Raw genomic sequence first — 12,834 nt, 5'->3', positions numbered from 1 at the left:
TATACTACACTATAGGGGCATGGAAATTTTTTCTAATTAGAAAATAAATTATAGTTTCATCTAGTCCTCCTTTCTCATGTCAAAATCCAATAACATTTTTGCTTCACCAAGTAATCTCTGATCTTTCCTGTTAGTAATAACTTTTCCCCCCTCAGATCTCACATAGGACTTGGTGTGAAATTTATTTGCTTGTGTGTTATTCCTATTAGAGCTGGGTATATATGCCTAGACTGTAAATTCCATTTCGACAAGCATAGGTTTGTTGAGTTTTTTAATCTTAATCGAATTTTGCTTTCCTCCAATATTCAGAAAAAGCATTTAATAAATGTTCAATGAATGACCACCATGAAGTCAAGAATCAAGGATGAGTGAAGTATTTCTGTATAAAGTTGATTGGTTTTTTCCAAAACTGGCTTTGCTTTATCTAGCAGGAGCTCCTCCCCAGATAAATAGAAGTACATTTTCCAAACTTAATTTTGCCATCAAGTCACCAATAAGTATAAAAATCATGTTCTCTGTCTACTCATTTGGCAGAGATCCTTTTTTAGCACATAAATTTATTAATGTGTGGGGAAGAGGAAAGAATAGTATCAAAGAACAGGCATTATTATTAAGGAAAAGAATTACATTTACAGTAATATGGAGAATTTTATCTATGCATGTCTAATAACCAAGGATTTGCTTCAAGTTGCCTAGACTGCTTGGGGTGGGGGAGGGGGTGGGGGTGGGGAAGAAAGGGGCTGTATATGTGTTATAGAGAACCAGTCTAGATATACACAAGGGATTGACCACTAAATAGGTATCTACAAGTGATGAACCTCTGAAGAGCAACGCATTTATTAGATCAGGGATGAGCAGTAGTGGGAAAAGTACCTGATTTCAAGTCAAAGGGTTTAAATTTGAATCCCAACTCTACCATTTACTACCTGTGTGACCTTGGGCAAGTCACAACTCTGGGCCACAAGTTCTTTACCTACAAGACGGAGAGATTAGTAACCATGTGATATTAGGGGATTAGTCATAGAAAGAGATGAAATTGTAATTCCTTGAAGAACAGGATTGTCACAATGCTATGTCCTGTTACAAACAGCCCTGCCTTGACTGTATTAAGTTGTAACAGGGGGCATCTAGGTGGCTCAGTGGATTGAGAGTCAGGCCTAGAGAAGGTTCAAATCTGCCCTTAGACACTTCCTAGCTATGTGACTCTAGACAAGTCACTTAACCCCCATTGCCTAGCCCTTACTACTCTTTTGCCTTGGGACCAATACATAGTGTTGATTCTAAGGCAGAAGGTATGGGTTTAAAAAAATAAAAATTAAAAAAAAAATAAATTTTTTACAGAATATCACTCAATTTTCAATCAATGCCAAATAAAAACCTGCAGATTCTCTGGCCTAACAGTACGTCTGCCACCTTTATCATAACAACCAGCAGACAGGCTAAAAGAAGAAAACAAAACAAAACAAAAACAGCAACAATCTTCTGGAGTAAAAACAATCATAAGCAGATTGATGATCAGCTAATAGCTTAATAAAAAGGGTGTGGGTGTGTGTATGCGTATGTGCTGTCCAATACAGAGAGAAGGTAGTCTATCAAAAGTATTTTGGGATTTCAATGAGTTATGGGAATCACAGAAATGGATGCCTCAGAGACAAATAATCAATAAACCACGTCAAAAAGAGATGATAGAGGTCCACTGAAGAAAATAGGGCAACATAGTTATCCTAATCTATTTAACCTTCCTCTGCAATTTAAATAAAGGTGACAGCATCAAAGCCTACCTCTTCATAAGTTAATTGACCAGCTCTTCAGATGACTAATATAACAAGGGGCAGAAAAAGAGTAGCACAATCAGCAGCATGTAATAGTAACCTTCACAACTTTTCTGAAATATATGGAATATAATCAGACATTTATAAGTCAATCCATTTGTGTAATCATTGAAACTAGGGGTAGAAAAATGCATCTGCAAAAAGTGCTGATATATATATATATATGTGTGTGTGTGTATATATATATATATGTGTGTGTGTGTATGTGTATATATGTGTGTGTATATATATATATATATATATGTGTGTGTGTATATGTGTGTGTGTGTGTGTGTGTGTGTGTGTGTGTGTGTGTGTGTGTGTGTGTATCGACTCCTAAGAGCATTTGGTCCTTCTTAAAGAATTGAAATTGACTGAAATGGAAAGTTTGGAGAAAACAACTAGCTATACTATCCTATAAGTTAAATGTAAATGATTCTAATGATAATGTAAAAACCTAAAATCTCTGAAGGCACAGAATGAATTCCTAATATATTGTTATTCTTATAGTTTTATTGTTAATAAAATCAGAACCATGAGGTTTTGAAAGGTTTTTACCACATGATCTAATTATTGGAGAAGTAAAATTTAAAAAGTTGTACTCATTTTGAATTCCGATCTACTTTGTAAAATATTTTAACAAGAACATCTTAGGAATCTCTACAAGTAACTGAAGAGGAGATCTATCCAAGGGAAGATGTTTCTTGAGTTCAAACAATCACATTTGACAGCTGAGACCAAAAATGAAATTTGCTGACATTGAGGATAGGCTACTAAAATGCAAAAAAGACTTGATGTTAGTTAATAATGATACTCATTATTGTATTGCTTAGGGTTTTTGTTTCACTGTATTTGTATGATGAGGAATTCTTTTGTTTCTTAATATTTTCATGGCTATTATGTCAAGATACAACATATTTTGATTAAAAATTATGTCCCACCAAGTTCTTCCTATTTACCCATCAAGTGTCCTTTCTGGAATCCTTAGCCAAAGGGAGGAAATGTCAAGGGTTAACAACTTTCTTATGGTTGTGACATATTTAGGATTGCCTTGGAACACCAGGATCAGCCTGATATGGCAGAGATATATGCCCAGGAAATAACATTGTAATGTTCCTGACCACAAGTAAAGGTCAGAGTGCCCTGAACAGTGTCTCACTTCCTTCTATCCTACTGGAGTCACACCTGATTTATATTCCAAGCAACTGACATTATATCTTCTATTGCAGGCAGAATTTCTCCCTTTTTGCCCAAAATTAGAAGACTCCTTCCCCTCTTCCTTAAAACACTATAAAAGCTATTATCTCTTCCCTGGGCTTGAGTCTATCCTGTCCCCATACATGTATTTGTGATTTCTATTAATGGAAATGAACATCTTTGCTGCAGAGCTGCTTGTCTGATTGGTTTATTAGAGTAATGTAATTGTTACTTGTTTGGTTCTAAGGCTGACACCCTATGGAAATGGAACCTTGGATAGTGACCTTGAGATGATGCATACTATTAGGTGAACTTCATTCCTTCTTTCCTGGAACAAGTTTCCTCATCTATAAAATGGGAGGAGCGGGATTGTTGGACTAGTTGGCCTTCTAGGGTCTTTTCCAACTCTCAAGTTCTCAAAATCATCACAGAATAATAAAACATATTTATCACTTTGGGGAATTTGCTTATGTACTTTTTCCAGGAATGACATTTACAAATAGCTTCTCATTTTGAGGTTATGTTAAGACAGATCAGCATGATACTTTTTTTAAAGAGCTATCATCAAGTTCCAAACAAAAAGAAACATTGACTCTACAGTATGCATGCAATATACTCAACATTACAAAAAGTGTGTAAAATCCATTTACAAAAGCAATTTCAGATAAAAAGATTTTGTATAAAAATCACCATCAACCTTTATTCCATTCATGAGGTAATAGCATATTTTTTTTAAAACAACAGCTATTTGGGGCTTTAAAAATGTTTTTACAATTGTTTCTTTTGACTGATTTTTCATTAATTTGCTTCACTTTCCATGTGAGGAAGTCATCTCTCTTTCCTCCTTCCAACATGTTTCCTTTTAAAATCTGTTTCATAAAGGTATGAAAGGAGACAATACCCCCCACAAAAAAAGTAAACTCATTTCATTTCCCAAAAGCAATTCTTTAGGTAAATAAATAACAAATGGAATTGGTTCACATGTCACAAGTAGACATGAAATTCCCAAGACTCACCAGGAAGGCAAAAGCAGCCAAATATGAGAATACTTAGTAAGCAAGGGATAAGAACTTTCTTAAACAATTAGCCCCAAGAATAAGATGATAAATACTCTATGAATTACTCCTCCCTTGGTTGCTGAATATAAGTTTAAAAGGGTCTCCAGAAATGGTTTTTTTTTTATAAAGGATAAATGTAACATTATGCTTAAAGCAAAACTTAGTACATATAAATGTGATTATCATTATTAACATATGGGATATTCATACATCAAGTCCTGACACTAACCAGTCTAAGATAGAGAGGATCTGAATGTTGTTCTTACATGTTTTGTTCTTACACCATCATATCAAAATAGCATTCCATTTTAAAGATACTATGAAAAATAATTTATTGATTTTCCATCTGAAGAAAGAAAAATTCAACACCCAGCTCAACTAAAAATTCCTTCTCCAAATGAATTCAATTATAATCATTCTTCTATAAAATAAAGCTAACATAATAGTAAATTTATTTTCTTTTAGTATATAATTAGAAATACATAATTCAAGCCTCTAGAGCAAGAGTTATAAACTTGAGGTCCATTAATTTGTTTTAAAAATACTTTCATAACTATTTCTATATAGTTTATTCCCTTTGTAATTCTATATATTTTTTTATCCATTTAAAAATATTATTCCGAGGAGTTCAGAGACTTCAATAGTTTGCCAAAGGAATGTTCTTAGACAATTAGCCCTAAGAATAAGATGTTATTCTGTGGCAGAGAAAAGGTAAAAAAACTCCTAGAGTTCTGTACTATTATCCTTAACCAAACAGTTCACTGTGGAAAAAAATTAAGAGAAGGGGTGGGGAAATACATAATTTCTCCTTAAAACAGAGGCATAGGAGAAATACCAGTAGGAGAACCTATAAATAAATTGCAACACAACTGTCAGTCCACCTGCATGATATATTTAGAAAATGCCACATTTGTAGAATTTTTGTAATTTTGGTGTTCTTATCATAACCTTCTATTTTGCCTTATGGATATCTGTATATTGTCCTATCACTCTACAAGATTCTCTCTCTTTTTATCTCACCCAAGCATTCCTTCACCCTTGAAGAACAATAGAAATTCAATAAATTTTTGTCAAATAAAACTAAATATCAAATTTTCACTTAATGTCACAACCTATTTCAACTCAACAGTTCAATTTAAAAAAAAAAAATAAGTTCCCACTAGGTACAAAGCAATTTTAAGGCCATAATTTGTTGATGGGCTATTTCAATGTCAAAGAATTACACAATGTAATTAGATGGGTCCTTGGACAACTAGTACAATCTAATTATTTTAAAGATGATGAAACTGAAAACCAAAAGTAGCTCTCCCAAAGTAACACAGCTTGCTAATAAGAGACAGAGACAGAGCTTTAGTCACTTCTTTATTCAACACTCCTTTTAATTCTGCTAAAGAAACTAAAATAACTTTGAGAAGAGAATTTTTGGAACTTTTTACCTGTCTTAGAATTAATACAAAGTGTTGGTTCCAAGACAGGAGAACTAGGATAAGTGACTTACATAAGGTCACGCAGTTAAGAAATGTCTGAGAGGTCTGTGAAGAGAGAATTAAACTCTCTTAATTACATCAGCAACCTTTAATCACATCAAGAACTTAAAGTACCCCTGTTTAGCACCTAGCTAACCATTAAGTAAGAGAGCTCAAGAGTCACTAGTTCACAACCCCAAAGGCCACAAGCCAAATTGAGAGGTCATGATTCGTTCCCATGAAATGGAAGAGAGACAGGCAGTGACGTGGAAAAAGAACTATAAAAAGCAAGAACACTATAAAAGACGAGATCAGGACTTGAAGGAGCCCCTGACTGGGGGCTGAGCTGGACTTCACCAGAGCAGTAGGCTAGTCAAGGCTCTGTCTCCTTCCTACATTTCCCATTTTCAATATCTCTACCTTGTAAAATAAAAGCTGCTAACAGTCATTTCTGACTTAAGGGCTAATATTTTATAAATGGTGACTACAATCTCACAATCTCACTTTTATAAGTCTCATACTGAGTCAAACCTAATTTTAAATTTTACAGGTCAAATTTGAACCCAGAACCTCCTGACTCCAGACCTGGTTCTCTATCCACTGGGCTATCTAGATGTTCCTTAGAGGTTATGTTCTAACAAATCTCCATTTCTTCATCACAACATCAGAGGAACACAGAATGGTAAAAAGGGAAATGTTAGGAAACACCTACTCCAACCCCCTCGTTTTACTGGTACAGTAAAACCTCACAATTTTTCCAATTCTATTTCATAGAATTAGAAAATTCTAGATATGGAAGGGACCACAGCAGCCATCTACTCCAACTCATATAACAATGTATCCTCATTATAATGAACCTGACAAATGGTTATCAAATCTATACCTGAAGGTCTCCAAAGAAAGTAAGCCCACCACCTCTTAAAGTAGACTATTCCACTTTAAGCCAGCTCTAATTTTTAGAAAGCTTGTTCTGACACTGAGCTTATATTTTCCTCTCAGCAACTTATACTCATTACTCTGGTTTTTGCTCTTTGAGGCCTACCAGAACAATTATAATCTTTCTTCCAATTGACAATCCTTCAAATACTTGAAGATAGTTATTCTATATTCCCTCTATCTTCTTTTCTGCAACATAAACATCCTCAGTTCTTTCAACTAGTCTTTACATCGCATAGACTGAAGGTACTTCACCTTACATGAATTGATACAAAGTGAAATGACTACAACCAGGAAAACACTCTGCATAATAACAGCAATATTATAATGTGATCAACTGTGAAAAACTTGGCTATACTGATCAAGACAATGATCCAAAACAAATCTAAAGGACCCATGACAAAAAGGAGACCTAGGTGGCAGTGTCAGAGTGCAAGGCCTAGTGTCAGGAAGATTCATTTTCCTGAGTTCAAATCTGGTCTCAGACACTTACATTTCTATTATATAAGAATATTCAAGAATAAGCCTAAACAAAGAGATACACTTACCAACATACAAGATTTATATGAATACTTTTAATAAACCTTTAAAAGAAATGTCCTCTTTCTAAATTATCAGCTCAGTGCCCAAGCAAAGGTCTCATTAAAAGTAAAATTCAAGGTAAAAAAAAAAGCATTATATTATTACAAAAAACATTTGTAATGATTTTAATTAGAAGGTAGTATAGCATGAATTATGATAAAAAGACCTAGGACCATAAAGCTTGGTGCCCCATCAATTTACTTAATGTTATGATCATTTTAGCTACTTTTGAGACACTAGTTGTAAACCAGTAAATGTATAAAGTAATCAATCTCCTAAAGCTCCCAAAGTTATAAATCCTTTGGGATGGATTTATGAATTCATGTGGAGGAATGGCATAAATCTAATCAAGACAAATGAATGATCTTACTCAGTTTTCCTAGCCTATTACTTTTCCAAAGATCCTGAAATGAAGACAGTTAATATGCAATTATTTATTAAATGCCTAAGTACTAGAACACAGTAGTAAAAAAAGAACATAATAAACCGCTTTTTGGAAAGCAACTTACCTGTATGGTGGTTTCTTTAAGGTCCAATCCAAATACATTATGTCGTTTCACTCTAAAGAAGTCAACATCATGACCATCTTCATCCTCTTCATCTCTATCTAAAGACTGTACAGAAATCACTTTGTCTTTTGAAGTCTCATTGGTAGCTAAAAGAGCTTGTACTTCAGGCTCCTTTACTTTTTCTTTCTTCTCTTCTCTATCTTCTTCCTCTACTTCCTTTTCTTCATCCCCATTTTCTTCTTTACCAACAGCATTTGCTGCGTCCTGCTTGTCTTTTTCTCCAGATTTCTTCTCTCCTTTCTGGAGGATAGACATTTTCTCATTAAAATATGCTCTAAATTCCTCCACTTCATCATTTGTGAGGGAAGAAGTAACATGTTTCCTTCCATCTTTGCTTTCATCATCTGTTTGGCTTATCACTGATTCATTAGTCATTGTTTTCTGAATTCTCTGAAGAAATCTCACCCGTGGTGCCACAGCTAATCCAAGAGAACTAAAATATGAAAAAAGACAGGAAATAAAAAATTAATAAAAATACTTGCGTTTAAAATTTTATAATACTGTAATTTATACAGAAGCAATTCATCTAAGAGAAAAATTAAATTTGTTAAATTTACTCTTAAAAAGAAATATCATCCTATAACTATAGCTATGCTAATAGTGACGGCAATATTAGAGATGATCAAAAATAATGATTTGACTAATCACCCCATTTTAACATCTACTCTTACTTACACTTACAAATAGGCTGAAGTTTCTTATTAAGGAAAACACAAAACAAAAAATAAAGACTGAGTGAGTCAATTTGTGCTTTGCCCAAAAATAATTTCAATAAATTCTATTCAACAAACTTATATTGTGTTCTGTGTAGAACGGAAACAATGTTTGAAATAATTCTTGTGCAAGTCTTAAAGAGAAATATATAATGCAATGGTTAAGATGAAAAATCTTAGACCAAGACTTTACACCAAATTCAACAATATATTCTAAGTGGATTTGTGATATTTGAGATCAAACTATAAAAAAAATTAGAAGACAAGCAAAAGTTATAATTCTCACAAAATAAACTAAATCACTGACAAATTTCTCTGATAAGAATCTGGTATTCAAGATATATAAAAAAAATTAATATAGATATGAAATCAACAGCCTTTCTCCCACAGATCAGTGGTCAAAGCAAACAAATCATTCTCAAAAGAAGAATCACAATGTATTGACAACCACAAGAAAGAATGCTCCATTGGGGCAGCTTGGTAGCTCAGTGGATTGAGAGCCAGGCCTAGAGACGGGAGGTCCTAGGTTCAAATCCGGCCTCAGACACTTCCCAGTTGTGTGACCCTGGGCAAGTCACTTCACCCCCATTGCCTACCCTTACCACTCTTCCACCTATAAGTCAATACACAGAAGTTAAGGGTTTAAAAAAAAAAGAATGCTCCAAATCACTAATAATAAGAGCAATGAAAATCAAAACAACCCTGATGTTTTACCTCATAACCTAGAAACTGGCAAAGATGACAAAATGCAAGATAGTCAATATTTAGTATGAGATGGGAACACTGGTACTCTCTGGGTGACTCATGAATTAGTAAAACTATTTTAGAAAGCAATTTGGAATTCTGAAAATAAAATCAAAATGTCCCTTTCTTTTGACTCAAAGATTCAATTAATGGGCTTATGTCAAAAAAAAAAAAAAAGGCCATGGATAAATTTTTTAAGTCCCTTATTTATACCAAAACATTTATAGTAGCATTTCTTGTGATAGATAGCAAAGAATTGGAAAACAAAGAAGATGTCCATTGATTACAGAATGGCTAAATATATTGTGGTACATTAATGTAATGGAATACTTCTAGCTGCTAAAAATTGATGAATAGGATATAAAGAAGCACAGAAAGACCTACACAAACTGATGCAAAGTGAATAAACAGAATCAAGAAAACAATATACACAATTATTACAGCAACATAAATGAAAAAGAACAACCACATATGATACCCAGACACAAAATGAAAAGTAAGTTACTAAAAACTGAGCAAAAAATAAGCCCAGAGGCATTCTCAAATTACTGCCCATGGAGTTCTCTGACAAGTCATGACCATGATCCTTTACTACATGGATATCACGGCAATCATTCTGACTGCTGAGGTCTTTTCTGCCTAATGTGTCATTTAAAATCACTTGGAACTACATTTCCCATGATCCCTAATGGGTTTCCTGTTTTGGATGACGTATTCAAGGTGAGGGACTGTTTGAAATTAGGGGGAAGTGATTTGGAACTTGCTGTTTGGTTACCTGAGCTCGAGGAGAGAGGAAGGTAAATGGCTGAGGTGAGGTTGGAATAGGTTTTTCTTACAGGCGCGTGGTCAGTTTATCTCTATCAGCATGGCTTTTATTAAAATACTATTCTTCCTTTTGATCTCGGCCCTCATCATTTTTAATCGTAACACTAATTGGTGGTTCTGTTTCCTGAACCATATCCAGAGAGAAGTCAGAAAAGTGACATGTGAACTAGCAAGGTGTTAACTTATGCACCATTTTTATTACAGCTTTCTAAGAGAATCTGAACCCAGTTCTGAAATTCAAAATGATGTACACATTAAAGGAATGATAAGGCCCAATTTGAAAAACCAAATCTTCTCTCTATTCTTTGAACTAAAGTTCTTAGCTGTTACTGATAAATAATAAAAATTCCAACTAAAATCTGTCTCTCCACCCACATAAGTTTTTCTTTTTCCCATTATTGCAAATCCCTGCCTTAGCACCTGTTTTGTCCGTATAACTTTTTAAGAATAAACAGAAACAAACCACCTGCAAAAGAGCAACCATTTCCCCACCCACCCACAAGTTTAAGTGACTAAAAATTGTTTTAAAGAATGTCTCTAAAACTGCATTTCAGTTCAGTGTTATGTTTAAAACTATTGAAATATGAAAACCATTAACTTTTAGATGATGAAACAGAGCAAATTCTATCTTATACAAAGCCAAGTAAAAATGAAACTCATTTCATGCCTTGGACCATGAGCTTACACAACTTTATACAGGTTATTTATTTATAAGCATAATGTGAGTGAAAAATCCCCTAACCCCTTATATGAGTTATGTGACATTAAATTTTAATGTCAGTACTAGTTTTGAGATCATCATAATTATAATTCTAAGATATTAAGCTTAAGTCATGATTTTAGTAGGTTTTTTGTGATTACTCTAGAATAAGTATTAAGGTTTTGAATTAAGTAACTGCTTTAGCATAGACCTTAGTGTCAGCCCCACCCTTCAAAGTTGCTATAACATGCACCATCAGCAATCATGGTCTTGAACTTGTGACTTGGCCTTCATTAGTATAGAGGTTTTTGCCCCGCTTTAAGGCCTGGTACCTCCTTCTTACCCTAGTCATCTCAGTATACATCATCCTTGTCATATATTAGGCATAGAAAGTAGGGTTCAGGCTCCCCTAATCCCCCCCATGTCTATCAAGTGACTTCTACCAATGAGAAGGATTTCCTGATTATTTCAACCAATCCACATCTCTCTATTTTTAACACTGTTCTGGATTATTTTTGTATTGATATAAAAGTTGTCTAATTCTTTGGGGTATATAGGAAGATCTCTGACAGTGATGGGGGTCTTTTGGTCTTGACCTGAAGTCCAGCTTTGTTGTGAAACTTGACCCTCTCATAATAAACCTATTTTTCTTTTTGGCTTGGAGGCTCAGTTTGTCTAAATTGTGTTCCTGTAGTTTGAAATTACGCAACAATAGGAATCAACCTGATTTCATTAAATGTCTCTGGGAAGACGTGGCATTAGGCAAAAAAATGGACCCCATGTCCTTGCATTATGTGGTATATAACTTCTCCTAGCTGCTCTTGGAAAGGATATTTTCAAGTATTAAAATTATATCCTTCAATACATGTATCACTGATATTGTCATTTTGATCAAAAAGTATTTCCTAGATCATTATTATACTACTTTATTGTAATATAGTACCATGAACTTAAAATTAAAGTCATAGTCTAAATGGTCAAACCAACTTACCTTGAACTATATGAAAAAAAAAGAAAGATAAAGAATATCAATTATTATTATCAAAAATGAATCTTCCTTCAAAAATTATTTTCCAAAAATTAAATATCATCAGTCTAGAGCAGATTCCCAAAGTGGGCACCACCGCCCCCTGGTGGATGCCACAGTGATCGAGGTGGAGGGAGGGGTGGGGCTGAGGGGGGTAGTGATGGCCACAGGTGCATTTGGGGGTGGTGAATAACTGTAAGGGGGCGGTGATAGTATGTGACAGGGGGCGCTAAGTAATATTTTTTCTGGAAAGGGGGTGGTAGGCCAAAAAAGTTTGAGAACCACTGAGCTAGAGCAATGATGGTGAACCTTTTTCAGACTGAGTGCCCAAACTGCAACCCTCACACCACATTGAGTCCCTCCTTACCCCAGACAAGGGAGGAAGCACTCTCATTGAACTGCTGGGCAGAGGGCTGGGTGATGAGAGAAATGTCCTCAGGCACACATGGAGAGGTGGAGGGGAGCATCCCTCTGTCCAGCCAACCAAAGCAAGCAGTTCTTCCCTCTGCTCTTTGAGGTAGTGTGTGTATGTGGAGGGGGAGGGGGGAAAGAGAACCCCGGTAGTTAGAAGTTGCAATTTGGGCTCCCAAACTTGAAAACCTTTGCCAGCACTGCTATAGACCACTGGGACAGAAGAAATAGATGAGGAGTTGGTTAAGATCATAAGTCTATATCAAGGCATGATAAAGAATAAGTAATACAGATTTCAATGATACAGACAACTGCTGGAAGTCCTTCTCTGCCCAAAAAAAACAAAAAAAAAAAACAAAAAAAAAAAAACAACCAAAAAAAACCAGCAGATTTTTGTCTTGTCTCAATGATTATTCATTTTTCAAAAAGAAAAGAAAAAGCAATGAGGGAAACTACTATTTTGTATCTGATTCTGGCCAAGAGAAATTAGCTACTGAACAATTAATGTTGGAAATCCTGGATAGAAGTCAAGACTCAATCTTAATATTATTTAAGAAAATACTGAAAAAAGCATACTTTGATATATGTCCTAGATATAGAAAGATCATGTCTGAAGGGATTCAGATAAAGGATGCTTAGACCTGTTCTAATGCTTAAAATAAAGTCCCTAAATTATAGGCTCAAAATTTTAAAAAAGAAATTTCCTAACAACTATAGCTATCCAAACGTGGAATGGGCTGCCTTAGGATGAAAATATCAAGGGGGAAAAAAAAGGAATGTTGTGAAGATTCTTGC

General features: G+C 34.7%; 1 protein-coding gene across 1 annotated transcript in view; it reads right to left on the bottom strand.

Annotated features, from left to right (window-relative positions):
* DDX10 (DEAD-box helicase 10) overlaps positions 1-12,834 on the bottom strand; it is a 286,236-nt gene that overhangs the window by 190,618 nt on the left and 82,784 nt on the right. The window contains exon 14 of the mRNA XM_044669140.1: positions 7,560-8,052. Within this exon, the coding sequence (XP_044525075.1) occupies positions 7,560-8,052 (493 nt within the window). The remainder of the gene's footprint in view (positions 1-7,559; positions 8,053-12,834) is intronic.

The sequence above is a fragment of the Gracilinanus agilis genome, chromosome 3 (assembly GCF_016433145.1).
Source record: "Gracilinanus agilis isolate LMUSP501 chromosome 3, AgileGrace, whole genome shotgun sequence".
Classification (NCBI taxonomy): domain Eukaryota; kingdom Metazoa; phylum Chordata; class Mammalia; order Didelphimorphia; family Didelphidae; genus Gracilinanus; species Gracilinanus agilis.
Note: the sequence above shows the minus strand (reverse complement) of the source record. Positions and strands in the feature narration are given on the sequence as shown.